Genomic DNA, 22,561 nt, shown 5'->3' with positions numbered 1-22,561 from the left:
ATGCAGTAATATCATACTCTTAGCTGCATGTTTTACTGTTTACTAGGCCTTTTCTGGTCGGATGTTCCACCTGCTTTAAGCATGTGGGCCTGTGTCCTGAAGCACGGCGCCAGAGAGGTTTTCGATCCAATTGAGAATACCAGCCCACTTGTAAAGAGGTCCATAAAGTGATAAACTGGACATCTATGGAAAATTTAAAAAAATACTTGTGCTCTACCTTTGCAAAGTTAGGGTAATCTACATAACACCTGTATTTTGAGACAATCTATATTTTTCTTTTGCCAGACATGCCACTCTCCCAAGAATCCTTAAACATTTAATTTTGTGCTAAACTCAGTTTATTGCTTTACATTACAGTGCTGTGAAGCCCAGAGAATTCCATGGAGCACATGAGAGCTGCAGGCTATGTCATGTCAGTATCTTACGTCACTTAGGAGCGATCTGGGTGGGCGATGGATGTCATGCAGATGTAGACTGTCTCTTACCTTGCCTGTGAGCTTTCTCTGTAGTACAGGATGAATGAGACAGACTCGGTCACCTCCGCCCTCACTTCCCAGGTGCACCTCATCCTGTTGGTGGCGTCGAAGAAGCATTGCAGGTTCTTGGGGGCAGCTGCCGTTCCTGGCGAGAGAGAGAGCAAAAGACACCAAGAGACAGTCTCAGCAGTGGCAGGCTTTACCTCTTCCGCAGTCCGCTGAGCCTTATCGCAGACACGGAGACTGCAGACACTAATGCCGTGCCAACTATCGAGGAGAGGTTGGTACATCTGTTATTTACAAATATAAATTCCCATTGGGTGTAGATTTTCAATTAACTCCACCAAGCTTATTGCACCCTGGATATGACTTGCTCAGTTTCTCTGTGCTAGAATTGCGGGTTGGATTTGCTGTGCTGTGTATCTCTGTGTCAGTGCCCAAAACTAACCATCCCTTAGGATGACAGGCTCCTCCAGCCGGTGACAACTCCCAGGGCCACAAATCCCTTCAGGCGACAGGGTATGTTCTCTGTGGCAATTCTCTATGCCATTCTGTCCTGTAAGTGGCATGCCCTGTATGCCTGTGGCACTCTTTGAGCCATTCTTCTATAGAGGTGGCAGTCTCCCTTTGGCAGTCCCCTTATCCATCCAGCCATAGAGGCAACATACTCTGTACCCCTGTGCCAATCATTTAGCCATTTCACTGTAGCATCAACAGACTGTACCCCTATGCCAACCCACTTAACCTTCCACCCACAGAGGCAACAGGCTATATCCATTTCATAAGGTGTACTTTACCTTCGGGCACTGTCCATGAGAGCACCGTGCTCCATTCACTCCAGATATGGCTGATGCTGGCACCTTTTGGAAGGCGGGTACGGACCCTAGCTACATAGGTGCTTCCAGGCACTAGCTGCCTGCTCCCTAGGGTACAGCTAGTGCCACTGGAAACCGGCAGTGTGCGGGAAACCTGCAATCAGAAAAACAAGACAAACAAGATAGAACTCTTCCAGCAAAGAGTGTGGCAAAGGTGGTCCGATTCTGTGGGTAAAAACCAGGGTTATAGAAGAACGAGTTACTTACCTTCGGTAACGACTTTTCTGGTGGATACATTAGCTACCTGTGGATTCCTCACCTCATGAATACTCCCATGGCGCCAGCATTCGACGGAAATCTTCTTACCAGTCTCTGCACGTCGACGAGGACGTCACTGTCTCGCACGCGACGCCGTCTGACATCATACAGGCAATAAGAGGTCCTCGACGACGTGCGGACGTCAGTACCAATCATTTTTTACGTGCATGAGAACAACCAGGCAATGCAATGAAAGAACAAAGCAACATCCATTATATTGTAAAAATACACCACATTGTATGAATAACTGTAAATCTTTTTATGTACATATATATATATATATATATATATATATATATATATATATATATATATAAAACTCTCTCTTTTAAAATACAGGGAGTGCAGAATTATTAGGCAAGTTGTATTTTTGAGGATTAATTTTATTATTGAACAACAACCATGTTCTCAATGAACCCAAAAAACTCATTAATATCAAAGCTGAATATTTTTGGAAGTAGTTTTTAGTTTGTTTTTAGTTTTAGCTATGTTAGGGGGATATCTGTGTGTGCAGGTGACTATTACTGTGCATAATTATTAGGCAACTTAACAAAAAAAAATATATACCCATTTCAATTATTTATTATTACCAGTGAAACCAATATAACATCTCAACATTCACAAACATACATTTCTGACATTCAAAAACAAAACAAAAACAAATCAGTGACCAATATAGCCACCTTTCTTTGCAAGGACACTCAAAAGCCTGCCATCCATGGATGCTGTCAGTTTTTTGATCTGTTCACCATCAACATTGCGTGCAGCAGCAACCACAGCCTCCCAGACACTGTTCAGAGAGGTGTACTGTTCTCCCTCCTTGTAAATCTCACATTTGATGATGGACCACAGGTTCTCAATGGGGTTCAGATCAGGTGAACAAGGAGGCCATGTCATTAGATTTCCTTCTTTTATACCCTTTCTTGCCAGCCACGCTGTGGAGTACTTGGACGCGTGTGATGGAGCATTGTCCTGCATGAAAATCATGTTTTTCTTGAAGGATGCAGACTTCTTCCTGTACCACTGCTTGAAGAAGGTGTCTTCCAGGAACTGGCAGTAGGACTGGGAGTTGAGCTTGACTCCATCCTCAACCCGAAAAGGCCCCACAAGCTCATCTTTGATGATACCAGCCCAAACCAGTACTCCACCTCCACCTTGCTGGCGTCTGAGTCGGACTGGAGCTCTCTGCCCTTTACCAATCCAGCCACGGGCCCATCCATCTGGCCCATCAAGACTCACTCTCATTTCATCAGTCCATAAAACCTTAGAAAAATCAGTCTTGAGATATTTCTTGGCCCAGTCTTGACGTTTCAGCTTGTGTGTCTTGTTCAGTGGTGGTCGTCTTTCAGCCTTTCTTACCTTGGCCATGTCTCTGAGTATTGCACACCTTGTGCTTTTGGGCACTCCAGTGATGTTGCAGCTCTGAAATATGGCCAAACTGGTGGCAAGTGGCATCGTGGCAGCTGCACGCTTGGCTTTTCTCAGTTCATGGGCAGTTATTTTGCGCCTTGGTTTTTCCACACGCTTCTTGCGACCCTGTTGACTATTTTGAATGAAACGCTTGATTGTTCGATGATCACGCTTCAGAAGCTTTGCAATTTTAAGAGTGCTGCATCCCTCTGCAAGATATCTCACTATTTTTGACTTTTCTGAGCCTGTCAAGTCCTTCTTTTGACCCATTTTGCCAAAGGAAAGGAAGTTGCCTAATAATTATGCACACCTGATATAGGGTGTTGATGTCATTAGACCACACCCCTTCTCATTACAGAGATGCACATCACCTAATATGCTTAATTGGTAGTAGGCTTTCGAGCCTATACAGCTTGGAGTAAGACAACATGCATAAAGAGGATGATGTGGTCAAAATACTCATTTGCCTAATAATTCTGCACTCCCTGTATATACACATACCAAGTATATACATAAAGATATATACACATATACCTATATATATATAAATATATTATATATATACATCTATTGCACCCTCAAAGATCAAGAGGAGCGCACTCAAGGATTACTTGGCAAGACCATAAAGGCAACGGGGAGGCGGGTGGGACCGTGAGGAATCCACAGGTAGCTAATGTATCCACCAGAAAAGTCGTTACCGAAGGTAAGTAACTCGTTCTTCTGATGGATACAACTACCTGTGGATTCCTCACCTCATGAATAGAGTCCCAAAGCAGTACCACGCCCGGCGGTGGGTGCCTAAATGGTCAAACCAAGAAATCCTGCAGCACTGACCGTGCAAAATGGCCGTCCCTTCTAACCTCAGAATCTAAACAGTAATGTTTTGCAAAAGTGTGAAGGGACGACCAAGTTGCGGCCTTGCAGATGTCGACCACAGGAACACCTCTGGCTAAGGCCGAAGTGGCCGACTTAGCTCTGGTGGAATGAGCTCTAATGCCCTCAGGAGGATCCTTCTTTGCCAAAGAGTAACATATTTTAATGCAAAGAACAACCCACCTGGATAGTGTTCTCTTGTGGACTGCCTTTCCTCTCCTCTTGCCCACGTATCCAATAAACAGCTGATCCTCCAGCCTGAAATCCCTTGTTCTATCGATAAAGAAGCTCAACGCTCTCTTTGGGTCCAGACGGTGCAGTCTTTCTTCCTCTTTGGAAGGATGAGGCGGAGGATAGAACGTGGACAAAGTAATTGCCTGAGCCAAATGGAAGGGTGAAACAACCTTCGGGAGGAAAGCAGCCTTGGTCCTCAACACCACCTTATCCCCATAAAAAGTTGTATAAGGGGGTTTTACTGATAAGGCCTGCAACTCACTCACTCTCCTTGCTGATGTTATAGCTATCAGGAAGACTGTTTCTAAAACCAAATACCTCAAGGGGCAAGAATGCATAGGTTCAAAAGGGGACCCCATAAGGAAAGTCAGGACTAAGGACAAATCCCATTGCGGCATAACGAATGGCTTTGGAGGATATTGATTTAGAAGACCTTTCAAGAATCTGATAACAATAGGGGATTTAAATAAAGATGGTTGGTCTGGAAGACATATGAAGGCTGACAAGGCCGATAAATAACCTTTAATGGTAGCCACTGCACAACCTTTCTGCGCCAGAGATAGAGCAAAAGACAAAACGTCCGATAGATGAGCATGTAAAGGATCAATCTGCCTCTCTCCACACCACGCAACAAATTTAGACCACCTATTAGCGTAGATAGATTTAGTGGAGTGTCGCCTGGCCGCTAATATAACATCCACTACCTCAGGCGGGAGAGAGAAGGAACTCAGGTTGCCCCGTTCAATCTCCAGGCATGTAGGTGCACACTCTGGAGTTTGGGGTGTAGAACCTGCCCCTGCGACTGCGAGAGGAGGTCTGCCCTGAAAGGGAGACGGAGCGGCGGGCACGTTGAGAGTTGGAGAAGGTCGGAGTACCACACCCTCCTTGGCCAATCCGGAGCTATTAAGATTACTAGAGCCCGGTCTTGGCGAATCTTCCTCAATACTCGAGGAATCAAGGGTATGGGAGGAAACGCGTAAAGCAACTGGCCGCACCAGGTCATTTGAAACGCGTCCCCCAACGCTTCCTGCATCGGATACTGAAGGCTGCAGAACAACGGACAATGCGCGTTCTCTCGAGTGGCGAACAGATCTACCCGAGGAAACCCCCACTTCTGGAAGATTAAACGGACTTGATCTGGATGGAGACGCCACTCGTGGTCTGCCGAGAAGTGGCGACTGAGACTGTCCGCACGCACGTTCAAGACTCCGGCCAGATGGTTTGCTATCAAGCAAATCCGATGGTCCTTTGCCCAGGACCATAGTCGAAGAGCTTCTCTGCAGAGAAGGTACGACCCCACTCCTCCCTGCTTGTTTATGTACCACATCGTGGTAGTATTGTCCGTTAGGACCTGTACCGACTGACCACGAAGGGAAGGGAGGAAGGCCTTGAGAGCCAGACGTACAGCCCGTAACTCTAACAGATTGATGTGAAAAATCTGTTCCTCTGGAGACCAAAGACCTTTGATCTCCAGATCCCCCAGATGAGCTCCCCACCCTAGAGTGGAAGCATCCGTTATGACTGTGGCCACTGGTGGCGACTGCTGGAACGGTTTTCCTTGTGAAAGATTGTTGCTTGCAATCCACCACTTCAAATCCACAGCAGCATCTCTGGAGATCTTGACAGTACCCTCTAGATCCCCTCTGTGTTGAGACCACTGCCTTCGGAGGCACCACTGAAGAGCCCTCATGTGCCAGCGAGCATGCGTGACCAACAGAATGCAGGAGGCAAAAAGACCGAGCAGACGAAGGACCTTGAGGACTGGAACTACCGCTCCATTTCGAAACATTGGAACCAAATCCTGAATATCTTGAATCCGCTGAGGCGGAGGAAAGGCCCGACCCAATGTCGTATCCAGTACTGCCCCTATGAACAGGAGGCGCTGAGAGGGCTCCAGGTGAGATTTGGGCTCGTTCACCGAAAAGCCCAGGTCGAACAACAACTGGGTTGTTGACTGCAGATGACGCAACACAAGCTCCGGGGACTTGGCTTTGATCAACCAATCGTCCAAGTAAGGGAATACTGCTATCCCCTTCCTTCTGAGCTCTGCCGCAACCACCGACATCACCTTCGTGAAGACTCGAGGTGCTGAAGTAAGACCAAACGGAAGGACCGCAAACTGGTAGTGTTGCGATCCCACCACAAACCGGAGATACTTCCTGTGTGACTTGAGTATCGGGATATGAAAGTAAGCATCCTGCAAGTCGACAGACACCATCCAGTCTTCCATGTTCAACGCCAAAAGCACCTGTGCTAGGGTCAGCATCTTGAACTTTTCCTGCTTGAGGAACCAATTCAAGATCCTCAGGTCCAGAATTGGTCTCAAACGACCATCCTTCTTGGGAATCAGGAAATACCTTGAGTAAACTCCTTGACCCCTTTCCTGCTCCGGGACCAACTCCACCGCGCCCTTTAAAAGGAGGACTTCTACCTCCTGTTCTAGCAACAGGAGGTGTTCTTGTGAACAATACGAAGGGCGGGGCGGGATGAGGGGCGGAAACTCCCGAAAGGGAAGGGTGTAGCCTTTTCCCACAACACTGAGAACCCAAGTGTCCGACGTAACAGTCTCCCATTTGGTGAGAAAATGCTGTAATCTTCCCCCTACAGGAGAGGAGTGAGTGGGAAATGGTGGAAGCCTAAGGCTGCTTCCCCTGCTGCACCCCGCCAGAGGATGAGGAAGAGGCAGAGTGCTGCTGAGAGGCTCCCCTGGTGCGGACCCTACCCCTCCCCCTAAAAGATCTATAGGGATGGGAAGAGGCAGGTTGCTGATATCTTCCCCGAAAGGAAGAGGAGGAAGAGCCACGCCCAAATCCACGAAACCTCCTGAAGAATCTGGAAGAGGCCGTGGAAGAAGGAGCTTGGAGTCCCAACGACTTAGCCGTGGCCCTGCTCTCCTTAAAACGTTCCAAGGCCGAATCAGCCTTAGCCCCAAACAGTTTGTCCCCATCAAACGGGAGATCCAACAATGTGGACTGTACATCTGCCGAAAAGCCCGAGTTACGGAGCCAGGCCTGTCTCCTTTCCACCACAGTTGTGCCCATTGCTCTGGCTACCGAGTCGGTGGTATCCAGTCCCGTCTGGATAATTTGGGTCGCAGCAGCCTGGGCATCAGAGACAAGATCCAAAAGACCCTGGGGAAGCTCTGTAAACGAAGAGGAGATGTCATCCATCAGAGCATGAATATACCTCCCCAGGATACAGGTCGCATTAGTGGCTTTTAACGCCAGACTGCAGGACGAAAAAATCTTCTTCGACTGCGCCTCTAGCTTTTTTGAGTCTCTGTCCCCAGGCACCGTCGGGAAAGAACCAGGCGCTGACTTGGACGAACAGGAGGCCTGCACAACCAAGCTCTCCGGCGTAGGGTGCCTAGACAGAAAACCAGGGTCAGTCTGAGCCGCCCGATACCTCCTGGCCACGGCTCTGTGAACTGCTGGGGAAGATGCCGGCTTCTTCCACACCTCTAAAACCGGATCCAGCAGAGCGTCATTAAAAGGTAATAGAGGCTCCGCCGCGGCTGAGGCCGGATGCAACACCTCTGTCAAAAGGTTTTGTTTCGCCTCCACCACCGGCAAAGGCAGGTCCAAAAAACTAGCTGCCTTCCGTACCACTGTATGAAAGGAAGCAGCTTCCTCGGTATATTCCCCCGGGGACGAAAGGTCCCACTCAGGGGAAGTGTCCAGCCCACTGGCCGACTCCAGTCCACGCAGCCCATCACCCGAGTCCTCTAGCTCTCCTTCCTCTAGGGCTCGTTGGTACTCCTGCTCCTCTAGTACCTGGAGAGCACGCCTCCTTGAACGCAGTCGTTGCTCAATCCGCGGAGTCGACAACACCTCCGCTGAAGTCGGAGATCGGCGCCGATCTTCCGAAGCCACCGACGCCGCATCCGGCGCCACAGGTAACTTCGGCGCCGACTGAAGAGCAGATGAAACGGATGGACCCACCGGAGTCACAGGCCGAAATCTCGACGTCGACGGGATGGAAATCCCTGGGGCCAATCCCTCCGAAGCCATCGGAGCGGCCACCGGCGCCGACACTGGCGCCGAGCCCACGTTCCCAAACGGGAGAAAGGGCATAAAGGGTGCCGGCCGAAGAGGCGCAGGATCACCCAAAGAAAAGGCCAAAGGCCCAGCCGGAGCACCCCCTGGAGCCATCTGTTGGAAGATGGCATACATCGCATTCAAGAATGCGGAACTATCGGCTCCAGGGGTGGGAAAAGCCGGATACTGGGGTGCCTGACTCGGAGGCGACCCCGACGCCGGCCTCGGCGTCTGCGCCGGAGAAAACACCTGAGGCTCCAATACCTCAATCACCGACGCCTGTCCAGGCGAAGTTGGAGACGTCGGAGAGAGCAACGGCGTCGAAGGATGCGGCGTCACCGTGGGGCTGACCTCCCATGTCCTCCGGCGCCGATCCGGAGACCTGGAACGAGCCTCCCTTGAATGACGCCGAGATTCTCTACGGCGCCGGGATTCTCGATGACGCCGATGTCTTGGAGAAGACTTTTTCTTGTGATGCTTCTCCTTTGACTTGGCCATAAACAGCTTCGCCTCGCGTTCTTTAATGGCCTTCGGATTCATGTGCTGACACGAATCACAAGTCGAGACGTCGTGGTCGGAGCTCAAACACCAAAGGCAATCGGAATGAGGATCCGTCACCGACATCTTGCCTCCACACTCACGACAAGGCTTAAATCCAGACTTTCTCTGCGACATTATTTCCACAGAGAAAGAGTACGCAGCAAGATATACACTGTAACCGCAAGAGTAACAGTTGCTCCCTCGAAGATAACCGTTTCGAATGCACGGAAAAAAGGGAACTGACGTCCGCACGTCGTCGAGGACCTCTTATTGCCTGTATGACGTCAGACGGCGTCGCGTGCGAGACAGTGACGTCCTCGTCGACGTGCAGAGACTGGTAAGAAGATTTCTGTCGAATGCTGGCGCCATGGGAGTATTCATGAGGTGAGGAATCCACAGGTAGTTGTATCCATCAGAAAAGATGGTTACTATGAAAGGGCGGTATAGGTTGGTGTTGTGGTCACTTTCGTGTTACTCGCCTTTCATGTCAGGGACGACAGAACTGAGAAGGTAGATGCGGGATGGTCACTCACTTACTTCTCTGGCTGGTACACCCTGGCAAAGGTCTTTGGATTGGGAAAGAGTTAGCCAATTGTTTTTATTATGTTTTATCCTGTCTCTGGAATAAAGGCACTGTAGAGATAAAGTTAGGACAGGCAGCCTGGCATGTCTGAAAAGCCTGTTGGGCTGGGGCGGGCTCATTCGCAAGCCAAGCGTTCCCTTTGTCTCTAAATTGGAGGCACTGCATAGATCAAGGTAGGGCCTGAGCACAGAAGAGTCAGTTACTTGTCTGGTCAGCGTGGTTTGAAGCAAGTTAATCTCCGGCATGCATAGAGAAGGGTGGGCCACTGAAAACTCAGCTTCTCATGGTACCTCGAGCCCAAAACGTGACAAGCTATCACAAGAGGCGACGTGGCCTCACGGCTACTCCTGACACCATTGTATCAAGGAGAACCCGGTTCGAATCTCGGCCTCCGCTCTGCATCCTGTAAATTCTGGCAAGCCTCCCTCTGCAAAATAAACTTTCACCATCTGTGTCTTACGCAAAGGGCTCATACATTTTTGGGCAAGGTTTGTTACAAAAAACATGTTTCACATTCTGTTTCTTGCAGAGAGCTCCTGTAATCTTGGGCAAGGTTTGCACTGTATGAAGCTGCCCAAAATAAAATGTGGATTCTGTCTGTCACCATTGCTTTAATCTCATTGTCAAAGAATTATTGGCAAAGTATTAACCTTTGATGAAAGAAAGAGATAGCCAGCTAATGATCGAATTGAACAGTGTGAAAACGAAAAATCTGGGATCAATATCGGCTTCTTCTTCATCAAAAAAGGAGGTTGGAGAAGTTTTTAATTGAGTGGTGTTGCACACGTCTTCTCCATGCAAAATCTAATAAAGAAAATCAAATGAGCGTGCTGTTCTGCCAGACCACCAAGTCTTAACTTAAGACAGTGGGGTCAGAAAAGTGTGTTGCCCTCATAAATGGCATGCTCCATGATCAGGCTGAGCTCCTCGCTGGGTGGACCCAGCTGATGAAGCATGCCACTTTTGTGGGTGAGGGCTGTTGCATCCTACAAAGGATATCCCTTATTGACCAACTTTTCTGGCCCCACTGTCATCAGTTAAGACTTGGTGGAATGACAGAATGGCACACTCATTTGTTTTTTGATTTTTCTAAATAAATTCCATCTTCCTTGCTTGCCCAAATTGTGTGATCCTACCCAAATACTTTATTTCACGAAACCTTCCTTTTTTTCATTATCACATATAAGAGCACTTTCAGGATGTGCCGTGAACAATAAACCTCTGTCATGTTTAATAGCTTATAATGTTGTGCTCCACGAGAAATTACTTGGCTTCTAGTTCACTAATAACATTGTCATCAGGATGGTGGCAAGAATGTTTCACAGTGTATCTTTAACAATTGTCATTTTTAATAAATACTTTTAAAGTAATCTAATATACTAAGGTAAAAATCTTCTGTATTTTAAAGAAATGTACTTTCTTCAATTTTGAAGGCACATTATCATATTCTAACATGATCATTGTGGCCTGCTATACGTGTCAGAGATATTTAGGCCTACACTTGTCCAGGACTGTTAGAGCCAAGCCAGTCCATTGGCTCAGTGCTGGATCAGCTCTCCCAGCTGTAGGCATGAGGCTGACTATGCTATAGTAGTACTTCTCTCTTAGGAGACATCCTTAACCAAGCTTGAATTTTGGTCCATCTAGTCTACCCCTGAAATTCCCACGCTCTCTTCTAGCTCTTTGCTTTTCTCTCTTACCTCCCACGTTTCCCAGTTCCGCTTGTACTGCACTTCATGTTCCAAGTTCTCAGAGGTCAGCCGACTTCTTTTCCCATCATAGGGAGTCTCCCAGGACAGCAGGAAGTCTCCAGAGTTGTTAGAGGCTTCAATCTTCAGTTTTAGGGGAGGGAGTAGGCGGACTGCAAGAGGATTTGGGAATCAGATGCTGGATGTCAAACACAGGCAGAGGGAGAATTGACAGATAGAGATGTATAACAGAACGAGACAAGCAGCTCGGCAAATGGAGGAAGAGAAACATACAGATTTAAAGTAGGCAAAGCTAGACAATTGCAAAGAAGCAAACCGTATGTGAGACAGAGGTGGGCAGAAAATTTAACACAGACAAACAGAGCTAAAGTACATTATAATATAATATAATATAATATAATATAATATAATATAACTGAAACAAGCAGAAAAACACAGACTAAGGAAATAGACACAGTTAGATAAAGAAACAAAGATGCAATTAAGGAGACAAGCACCCAAGAGAGATCCAGAAAAAACACAGTGAACGGTAGAGCAACAGTAAAATGATAGGTGGGGATAACGCACTGAAGCAGACTAATGACGATCCAGACCAAAATGGGGACAGTGGTAGGAACAGAGACAGACTGGCAAAGAAGCTGTCACGAGACATACAAACACAGTTACAGGCACAAGGACTCACACAGGGATGGGCAGATAGGCAGATCATTCTTGCACCTCGCCGCCAAGACGTGGAACACTCTTCCCACCCACCTGCATCAGATCAAGGACCTCCTTACCTTCAGGAGACATCTCAAGGCTGTTCGAGCAGTAGCAGCCCCCCCAGCCCCCCTCAGCTCCTTGAGACCCTCACGGGTGAGTAGTGCACTTTACATATTCCCTGATTGATTGATAGATACCAAGAAGGAATCAATGAAAGTTATAGACGCAGCCGGCAGACATGGAAAGAGTGGTGCATTCAGAGGTATGCACAGAGACAGGCTGGCACAGTATCAAAAAGAAAAAAAGATGCATTGATAGATGAAAACACAGGCACAGAGACCCACACAAAGGCAGACCAATACATGATACCACAGTGATGAGTACAGATATGTTGTAGTAGCTGTATATTTGGAGCGTACTGATCACCCCCAGGGTATCCTGGCACTGTAGCAGGTGAGTGTATCCCTGGTGGGATTTCTTGAAGAGCCAAGTTTTCAGCTTCTTGTGGAATTCAAGAAGGGAGGACGAGGTTCTGATGTGTATTGGGAGGTTGTTCCAAGTTTTAAGAGTCATGTAAGAGAAGGCACAACCTTCTATAAAGAGATGCAGAAAACATAAAATGGACAAAAATAGGAAAGAACATAAAGTGCCACACAGATAGGCAGAACAGAGGCAGACACAAAGCAAGATGCTGAAAGGAACACCTGGGCAGACAGAGAGGTAGACACAGCTGTGGGTGGCTCTCACTGCAGTGCAGCCAGATTCAGAATAAGAGAGGCAGACACAAATGGTAGCCACAGGAAGGGGTGGGTCTCACTATTTTCCTGAAGACTGATGCTCAGCTTTGCCTCCAGTGGTTTGTCCGGGATGAAGGAGTAGTAGTCCACCAGAGGGATGCTGTACTCAAGCTCTTTCTTGTCCCCTTGAATGGAAGTCAAGGCCAGGTAGTGCCCAAGGTCTCTGCCAGGCTCTATGGGGTCGTAGGTCCTATTTGCAGCTCTTCACAAAGAGAAACAAAGGCTCACTGGAGTAATGTGGTGCATCCATCGCAACGCAGGGCCCTCAAGCCCATGGCACAAGATAAACAATGCTAGTCCATAAAGGCAGCTGCGTCTCCTCTGCAATGACAGAGGAGCATCGCCCCAATGGCTCAGTCCCAGCCTCAGAAAAATAAAACAATATTTCACTATTGTTTTATTTTTCTGCTGCTGGCTGAGCCAGCCTATGCAGGGAGTGGGGGGCCCGGGCCATGGGAGGGGGGAGTGGAGTGTGTCCTTAACTGCGCATGTCCGTTTGGCCAGCTGTTCTAGGCCTGCTAACAGACATGCACAGTTAGGTTTCTCCAACTCAGCAGCATTTGATAGCTGGGTTGGAGAAACAACACAGGCGCTCTGTGCCTGAGCAAGCAGAAAACCTGCCTGCTCAGGCCAATTCCTCCACTGCTCCCATGCTAGGTAATACCATGAGAGCAGCGCGGGGATGGCACAAAGAGTCTTTGATGCTCAGACCAGGAAGCAGAGGCGAGGCGCTGACAGCACCAGGTAAGTGTTTTTTTTTAATTATCCCCCCACGCTCCCCCTTGCGCAGCCCCCCCCGGACTCCCCCCACACTCCCCCTCACCCTCTCCACCTGCCCCACCACTTTTAATTTATGTCAGCCGCCACTACATAAAAGTTAGACGAAGGAAGGGGGACTTTTCATGATAGAATACCTCTTTTCTTTGGATTCAGTCAAGATGATTCCCTCTGCCTGCATCTCCCATAACATGTTAAATCCCACCAAGGGGAGTCAGACCTGAAGTAGAAGTACTTGGAGCTGAAAATAGAGCATGCACCTGATAGAGCTACACACGAAGCAGAGATCTGCCCCCAAAAACATGATCAAGATTGAGTGGAAGAGTTCTGAGACTTCAGGGGGTTGAAGGCACCATTGCAGTCCTATTTAGACAACATGCACATTTTGTCAACTTTCAAATTCAGAAACTCCACAGAATCCTTAATCAAGCTTTATGACTTTACCAATAATCTGAGGAGCTCGGATCACATTGCCAAGCCCTGAAAAGCGCTAAATTGGCTCCCACTTAAGCAGCCAGCCGATGTTAACAACCCTTTGCTTTCCCTGTAGAGCTTTTGGTGTAAATGCCTAGATTACTTACCAGTAATCTTCATTGCACTGAGGTCTACTCTTCCTTGGCCCAGTTCTTATCAACGAGGAGGGTCTGGCACTCTAGGCACCCCTACGCCCTAATTCTAACAAAATCATTTTTCAAACAACTTTAAGTTTTCTCTGCAGCATTACAGAGTCTTGACTGCGGGAAGGATACATAATTACAGTAAAATCTTAACTGTTAATTAATAAAAGTAAAAATATATCTGTGTACGTAAATTAAATAATATAATATTCCTGGTTTAACAATACATGATCTCTAATTTATATAACATACAAAAACATTTTGACACCGCCCCCTGTCTCATCTGCAGTGCTTAATTTGCAAATAAAATTGTGACGGTGCTCAAAGCCCTCCTCTGAAACACGCGGCTGCTGCAATTAAATGTGCGAGCACAGAATACTGAGGCAGCGTAATCCTGAAGCCATCTCGGGCCTTTTTTAATCCATTTACAGCCACTCCATGCCCCTTCAGCTCACTCTTGCAGCTTTCTGCTTTCTCTTTTTGTGACACTTTTTCTTTTTTCTCTTACTCCGTCTTTCCCGTATGTGTCTTTAGCTTGCAGTAAATGACTGATGCAGGAAGAAACGTGCCGGCCCTCCAATATAAGTGCGGGTGCCCCCACTGGAAACTACCAGCTCAAATTAAGCATTGCTCCTTTGGGGGACATATACGAGGGTTACACCAACTAAGGGGCATATTTACAAGCCTCTAGCACCACCGGAGCGTCACTTTTTGTGACACTCCTGTAGCCCTGTGCACTCTGCCATATTTAGAAGACAGCGTTAAGCCACTTTTGTGGCTTAACACCACCTTGTCAATATGGGCCCCTCCAATGCAGTTTTCTGCCGCAGAGGGGCGTGCACTGAGTGTTGCTGTGAGCGTTCCACAGCAATACCCATTGCCTTTTGAGGATGGCCTATATTTACGAAATTTCGTAAATCTGAGGCAGTGCCAAAATCTAACGCCACCCCAGACGTGGCGTTAGCATGGCCTAACGAGGAGAATTGCTTTAATTTCTCCTCGTTTTTTGCTCTTTCTATGTGTTTTGCATTCTGCAGCACACATAGAATGAGCAAATCGCCTTTGAAGATTGTTTTTTTGCAAGAAGGTATCCCTTTCAGCACAAAAACAATCTACCCCGCAACACAGCCATCCTTTCACCATGGCGCAAGGCTGGCTGCCAGCCAGGGGGAAACACAGGGGTACGTCGTATTCTTGTAATACGGCGCATCCCTGCATTTCTAAAGTGAGGCAGCGCTGCCAATTTTGGTGCAGCGCTGCGCCACTTTATTGTAAATATGCCTCTCCGTTCTTCCAGCGGCAAGCAAGAAACCAACATCAATGCCTTCCACTCATAAGGACTGGTGTAGGTGTGGCACAAGTAAGAGGACTGAGAGTAATAAAGACTACCCATAAGTAATCAGAACTTTACTAGTTTATCACTCCTCTTTATGCCATTCCTTAATCAGCAGTGAGGGAGGCATTGATTCAACACACAGACAGTGATGCTACAAAGGTGAATCAGTTTAATTAAGAGGAGAAAGACAAGGCTTGTATGGCCACAGAGCTCAACACTTCCGACCCATGCAGCCTTGGAAGCAACCACCTAGAGCCTATAGTGGGACATGAATGTTTCAGGAGCTGCCCACGTGACTTGGTAAATGGATTCTTCTGCCCCATCGCCATGATTGTGCGATAATGAAGTACAGGAAAACACTCTCATGCGAGACAATAATTGAGACAACATTAAGGATTGATGTATAGCCTCACACTGGCTTCTTATTCTTCGAGTAGGAGACAGAAGTAGTACGTTAATAATTATGCTTGGAAAACAGAACTTGCATATAAGGAACTGGTAAACAACGTCACTTATTAATTAGAATTGAGAGGTCCAGCCTGAGAGGCCGATCATTTTCTTTAACTGAATCTAAGCTTTACAGTGCCCTCCCTTCTAGGGTGACCAGATTCTGAGGAGCAAAAACCGGGACATCTCAAACATAAAAGAAGGACAAACGACTTTACACTCACTTTTATATGGGGCCTGTCCCTTTTTTTGCGTAGCTTTGTGAATGTGTGCCTATACATGTGTGTGTGTGTATGTATATGAATATATATGTGTGTATATATATATACACACACAAACACACACACATTTACAAGACTACATATATAAAATTAGCTATGGCTTGTCCTCCCAGCCTGCACCCGCAACCCACCCCCACCCACCTCTCTCTGCTCCCCAGTCCGTCTCTCTGCTGGGAGCAGACAGGGGACTGTGTTGCCTGACAGTAACAGATAAATTACTTTAATTATTGCATACTATGTAGGCATCTGTTAAAGGAGAGCATACCTTTATTTTATGCTTCCCTAGATAATCTGACCTTTGTCCTCAGAACCGGGACATTTATGTAATGATCTGACCTTTCTCCCAGAAACCGGGACATTTGTTTAAAATTAAGAGAAACGGGACAGTCCTCTAAAAACCGGGACTGTCCGGGGAAATCCAGGACGTCTGGTCACCCTACTCCCTTCTCCTGTCAATTCCACTTCCTGTCCGGTGGCTTTTAGGAAGAAACTGAAACCCTCCCTGTTTAAGCAGTGGACCCTCTCCTTTTACATCGACTCTACGTTTCCCTTCCTGTCGCCCTCACGTAGCGCCAGGAAGCCTCCACGGCGTAACCGTTGTGCTTTCAAAACTCACTGACATAATAGCATACCTTGCAGTCGAGTCCTCTGTTTTGAGAAAATTCTAACTTTAGTTTCTAACAGGCAGTTGGACGAGAATAGTACGAGGTCATATAGGATTTTGAGTAATTATTGGGCTACTTATATTCTAACTTTGTATAATAATAACCAGAATTTTATACTGATGACAATTTTTTTGCCTGTAGAACCTACTCAGATTGAGATGTCAGTTAATCAGTTTGCTGAATTGATCAATATGCCAAACGGTTTGGATGCCAAAGGTCCTGGCATGATTCTATAATAATATCTTAAGGGAGGACCCATTTTGGTGGTCGTGGGGTTTTCTACTGATTGATAATGTTGTCTGACAGGTCACACCATATTGAATAACCAGAGAGGGGCACACTTGTAGCAATTTTTAGGTCTGGATTTAGCCACGCCCTTTTGTTTTTACTAGAATTGCACGCAATATAGATTTGGTTGTGAGAGCTTACAGACAGTCCTCTTTGGCCATAAGCCTTCGTCCATTGGTCTTCTATTGTGTTAATTATATTTTTCTTCTGCCTACTACAACATACAAAATGTTGCAGTGGATCAGCCCACTCCAGCCACTGGCTAATTTTACTGTGCAAAAATTATGACAAAACAAGCATTGACAAAGCCAAAAGGCTGGCAGCTCGCCCTTGACTTGTTAATCTTAACAATGCTTGTTAAGAAGAGTGATCCACATAGCTTGTGGGACAATCATCCTCTTTTCAGTTTTTCTCCAAGATTCTCTTAGTGGAAATGCAAACCTGGATTGCTTCTAATTCGGTCCTTTATGCTGCTCACGTCTGATTTTAACAGCAACTATCAACGTTGCACAGTGGAGTTTCACTTATCCATTTTGAGAGTCATGCCTTAGAGCCAGGAGGGTAGCTTCTTCATTGGGTTATTACAGATTTTCGTAGCGCTGTAGATTTTATTAATCATGCCTGGCTAAACAAAAGTTAATCACTTTTGAAATGCCTAGATGAATAGTTCATATATTGGCAACACCCCGAGCCTTATTCCCAAATCGAATGATTCTACTTTTGCCCCGAGGACTCTATCCTATTTGAATGATGTATTCCAGCACTTTCTATTTCCCTTGAATGGAAGTCATGGTGACGGAGGTCTCTATGTGGTCGTAGTTCATACTGGGAGCACTTCACAAAGAGAAACAAAGGCTCATTAGAGTAGTGTCTGTCTGTGTCTTGGCTCCCACCCTATTTGAGTGACCTGAACACAGCTCTGGAATGAAGCTGAGCTTTCCTTTCCAATTTGTTGAGACCTAGGATGGAAACCATAATCTACATCGTTTGTGATGAAGCAGTTGTAGGGTTATAGCGTGTGTTAGACATCTTGCCAAACTGCTCTAGGGTTAACGATTTAAAAATCAACGGAAAGATGAATTAATGAATGAATAATTTATGGTGTAGTTAGTTAAAACCATTACAAAAGCTCAAAATATATACAAGTAAAAAGTAGCACCATACAAAATCAGAATGTGTAGAATAAAAGCGATAACATCAACACACGAGAAAACGCAACAGAGAAAAAAGAGACGAGAAAAGCACCAAGTACATGACGTGATTAAAACCATAACAGCAGGCGTTATGTAGGAATGTTGTCCAGATAAGTTAAGAAGGAAGTGTTAAGAATCATGTTGGCGGGGCGTACACGAAAAGTGCAATTTAAAGTGCAAGAGTCCCCTAGGTTCAGATAGGTTGCAAATTCAAGGATTACAAGACCGACAGTTAAAACCAGAGACTTTAATTAAGAGTGGGGATGTGATGAGGGTGCTGTCAAGTAAATTAGGAAGCAAGTGTCAAAGAGGTCATGATGACTGAACAATATCCTACAGTGCAGAGTGTAACCATAATATTTAAGATCATGCATGTGCCAACAGACTACAATACTGCAAGCAATAGCCTGCTACTAGTGCCTGAGGTCAAATGGCAATAAGGTGTTAAAATGGACATACAAGGCAATACTGCAAGCAATATCGTGCTGGCATAAGCTCCTTCAACTATATGCCTAGTTGTACATTGGGTCAGAAAGGTGATAAGGCAAAAGAACTGACATACAAGGGAAGGCATACCACCCTTCAGTGACTTTAATCTGCCACTGGGCATCATACAGGCTCCGTCCAGCTGTGACCATAAATTTGCTAATCTGGGCCAGGTTTTTTGCTGTCAGTGCTGAGTAAATAAATGTCATGGCCTCATTGCAGGTTCTTATTCCATTTTGTAGAAAAACGGGACTGAGATAAATCTTTCTCTGAGTAAGCAATGCAGGGCAACAACATATCACATGGCTGACAAATTCTGGGGAGGTGGCACATAGACAACAATTTTTGATTGCTTTGGGATTTTTTTAAAACGTGCCCCGTATTTGTTTATGGGAAGGTTAATAGCCATGTCATTAGTATATTCCTAAAAGCTCGTCTCCCCAAGGCAACTTTAAAATATGGCTGTAAGTGGGAGGCTTCATATGATTGAACTAAGCCCTCTAAACCATGGCTGCCTTTGATTTTCTTGATGTCCTGGTCTCTTGATAATCATTTACCCTGTGCTTTTAGCGTCCTCTTTAGAGCTTCTGCTGTCAACAGGATGTTTTCTATAGCCTCTAGACTCACATCCAGGGTGCCTGCAGGCGTGACTAAATATCGTGACCAGATGGATGTTTTTCCTTGGAAAATGATACAAAGTGCAGCTCTCAGTGAGTCCGGAGCAGCCCTAGACACCAGATGATAATTCTTGATTATATCTTTTTTACAATAAATGTCCATATTGTCCAGCCCAAATTCTAGGCAAATCAAGGTGCACTGTGTCCCTTTGGAAGTGCTGAAGATCTTTCGATATGCTGAGACGTGGCAATGTTCCAGAGTTTTGGTGAACATGACTGGAAATGCCAGGTGGCCATAGGTAATGATAGGTAGGACCTTAGCATGTATCACTCTCAGAATACCTTCCACTGAGATACTCTGGAAGCTATGATCCAACTTACATAATGCGGCTTTTCCGGTTTGTGCTTCCTCAATGCCTGATGGACTTTCCTGAGTCCGACAGCCAGACCCCGAGGTAGTTGTATTTACTAGTCGTGCTTAACCTGAGTGGGTACAGTTGCCATCCTAGCTGTCTTTTTTTGGATTTTCACCCGAACACCAAGACCTTTTTTTTTTTGAGCATCTACCTGTAAAGCCTTCTTGATATTGTAAGCATGGAGTATCCAGCAATCTTGTTAGGCCAACTCAGGTGTGATCCAGCAATACTTAATCATCGGCATATTGCATTATAGGAAGTATGCGGTGCGACAGTTTAGGTGGAAATGTTTCACCCTTTAGCAGCACAGCACCCAGGGTGGCTGTATAAAGAATGAAAAGAGTTGGAGCGATGACACAACCCTGCTTGAGTTCCTTATTGGCGTATATTTTCCCAGTGGCGTGGCTATGTGTGATCCTAATGCGCACCTATGTACCCGCATACAGTGCTATAATTGCCGCTAGTAGTTGCTTTGAAATGCCCCACATGGCAAGCTTGGCCCAGAGAATGTTCCGATCTACTCCATCAAAAGCGAAACTATAGTCAATAAAACAGGCATAGAGCGGGCCATATTGGCTTCAGTGGCCTTCCCCCCAAATAAGAGAGGGTGATTACGTTGTTGATGGTTGATGAATTTGGCCTAAACCCAGTCTGATAGTACAGGATGATATTACTTTCATTGATCCATGCCTCAAGTTTGTGCAGAAGCACCTTAGAAAATGCCTTTCCATCGACATCAAGCAGGGCAATTAATCTGTAATTCTTGGGGGCAGAACAAAGGCCCTTTTTGTGAATAGGAAACAAAATGGAGCTTTTCCAGGATTCTGGGATGGTATGTGACAAAATCCATTCATTGATCATGTGTATGTATAGTGCCTAAAAGGTCCAGTCGTCCTTGAAAATGCTGCCTGGCAGGTCAGTGGGACCCGGTGCTCCATCTGCCCTAGTCCTTTTGAGAATGCTTGATATCTCTTTTTCAGTGATACATATTGGGTTCTCTTCCAGATCACCAACACCTTCAGTGAGAAATCACTTTGTGGCTGTATTCTGTATCTCTGTGTCAAAGTATAAGGTGGTTACATGAGCCCACCACCCATCTGCTGAAACTGCATTGTACTTAACAGGTGATTTGTTAGGCAAGTTATTAATATAGTTCCAGAGCTCCCTCGACTTATTTGGTGCTAGCATGGAATATATACATAACCATTTGTTCTCTATTTGTTTTTGTTCCAGTTGCCAAACCAGATTATTATGCACTTTCCTAGTGCTTTTCAATGTATCTTCTGCATAGAGATTCTTCCAGATTCTATAGTAGGCCCAGCATGGCAACAATTTAGTTTGCTTTCCTAGAAGTCTTTGTTTCCAGAGAACATCGAACGATGGTGACCTCCATTCTCTGATGAAGACTTCCTATGTTCATTTCTGGATAAGGCCTCATGCAGTGCTGTAATTATCAACTCCCATTCCTTTTCTGGGGCGTTGTAGCACTGAGTGCTAAAGTTGAAAGGGAAGTTGGGGGTTTACAAGATGCATACCTATTCTTTGCTTCTTGCCCTCATTTAATCTGTCTAGTAATGGGGCCTACGTTGCATGAAAGTGGTTGTTCAATCCATTTCTCCTTCATATATGTTGTTACTCTTGCAGTCATTACTATGGATAGCGGGTGGTGGTCACTTTCTGATCTTTGCAATACTTGAAATGCAGTGAAGTAGTTCTGTAAATTCCTGCTTAAGAATATGTAGTCTAATGTAGAAATGTTTTAAAATGTTTGAGGTTGCGTGCCATTGTGATTTTCCAAACTAAAGCCGAATTCATGATAGTAAGCTACTAGCAGATCACGTCGGGAGCCCCTATTCTGTGGCCCTGAGGGGGCCTAAATCATGCATGTTAAAGCCCCCTGCAATGATACACTTGTAGGCAGGATATTCATTCAGAACAGATCTCCTATTTTTACCAGTTCTTTAACCTTTGCTGGTTGGGTTGCCCTCCGGGGGTTGATGTACAGGTTTAATGCTATAATGGGAGCTGGAGTGCCGTTTCATACCACACCTTTAAGCACCAGCGCCTGCAGATCATTAGAGGAGAGACTAAGGCCCATGTTTATACTCAGTTTGCTCTGAAATAGCACAATTTTTTAATGCTAATTCATCGCAAATTTAACTCCATATTTATATTTTGGCGCTAGACACGTCTAGCGCCAAAATATTAGAGTTAAAGTCATTTTTTGGATGCTTGAAACCACCTTGTGTCAATGAGATGCAAGGTGGGCGTTCCCATCCCAAAAATGACTCTGAGGCCCTGGCGCCTTATTTATCCTCCTGTGCAAAACTGTTGCACGGGAGGGAGGCGGGCCTAAATAATGGCACTTAGCCTGCTTAGCACTATTATTTAAGGCCTGGGTCAGGGCAGGCGTTAGGGGGCCTGTGGACCCATTTCCATGGTCAAACACCATGGAAATAGCCCACAGGTGCCCACCCCAAGCCACAGGAACACCCCCACCCACACCAGAGGGGCACCAGAGGGTGGGGGACCCCATCCCAGGTAAGTAGGGTAAGTAGAGGTAAATATATATTTTTTTAAGTGAAATTGGGGGCCCTGAAATGGCCCCCCTACATGGCACTGGGTGCAATGACCATGCACAGAGGACCCTTGTCCCCTGTGCTGGCCATTGGGGTGGTGGGCATGACTCCTGTCTTTTCTAAGACATGAGTCATGTGGTATGGATGGTTTTGCATCAGAAAATGATGCTTTTCTGGTTAGAAACATTGTTTTGCCTCTAACCAGCCTAACGTCATTTTTTGGTCTAAAACCCCCTTGTCCCATACCGCCATCCTCACCTGGCTAATGTAATTTTTATTGACGCTAGCCCACCCTTTGCACCAGCTTGCGGGATTCCATAAATTTGGCGCCCTGGAATCACGCATGCCGGTGCTATACTTTTTGA

The 22,561-nt window shown here is 46.2% G+C and overlaps 1 protein-coding gene across 1 annotated transcript in view; it reads right to left on the bottom strand.

Annotated features, from left to right (window-relative positions):
- Nucleotides 1–22,561, bottom strand: part of CSF2RB (colony stimulating factor 2 receptor subunit beta) — a 94,255-nt gene that overhangs the window by 43,331 nt on the left and 28,363 nt on the right. Inside the window, exons 4-7 of the mRNA XM_069231350.1 lie at nucleotides 12,515–12,696; nucleotides 10,987–11,147; nucleotides 1,274–1,445; nucleotides 486–621 (exon numbers count right to left, since the gene is read on the bottom strand). Coding sequence (XP_069087451.1) covers nucleotides 486–621; nucleotides 1,274–1,445; nucleotides 10,987–11,147; nucleotides 12,515–12,696 — 651 coding nt within the window. The remainder of the gene's footprint in view (nucleotides 1–485; nucleotides 622–1,273; nucleotides 1,446–10,986; nucleotides 11,148–12,514; nucleotides 12,697–22,561) is intronic.

The sequence above is a fragment of the Pleurodeles waltl genome, chromosome 4_2, assembly GCF_031143425.1.
Source record: "Pleurodeles waltl isolate 20211129_DDA chromosome 4_2, aPleWal1.hap1.20221129, whole genome shotgun sequence".
Classification (NCBI taxonomy): Eukaryota; Metazoa; Chordata; class Amphibia; order Caudata; family Salamandridae; genus Pleurodeles; species Pleurodeles waltl.
Note: the sequence above shows the minus strand (reverse complement) of the source record. Positions and strands in the feature narration are given on the sequence as shown.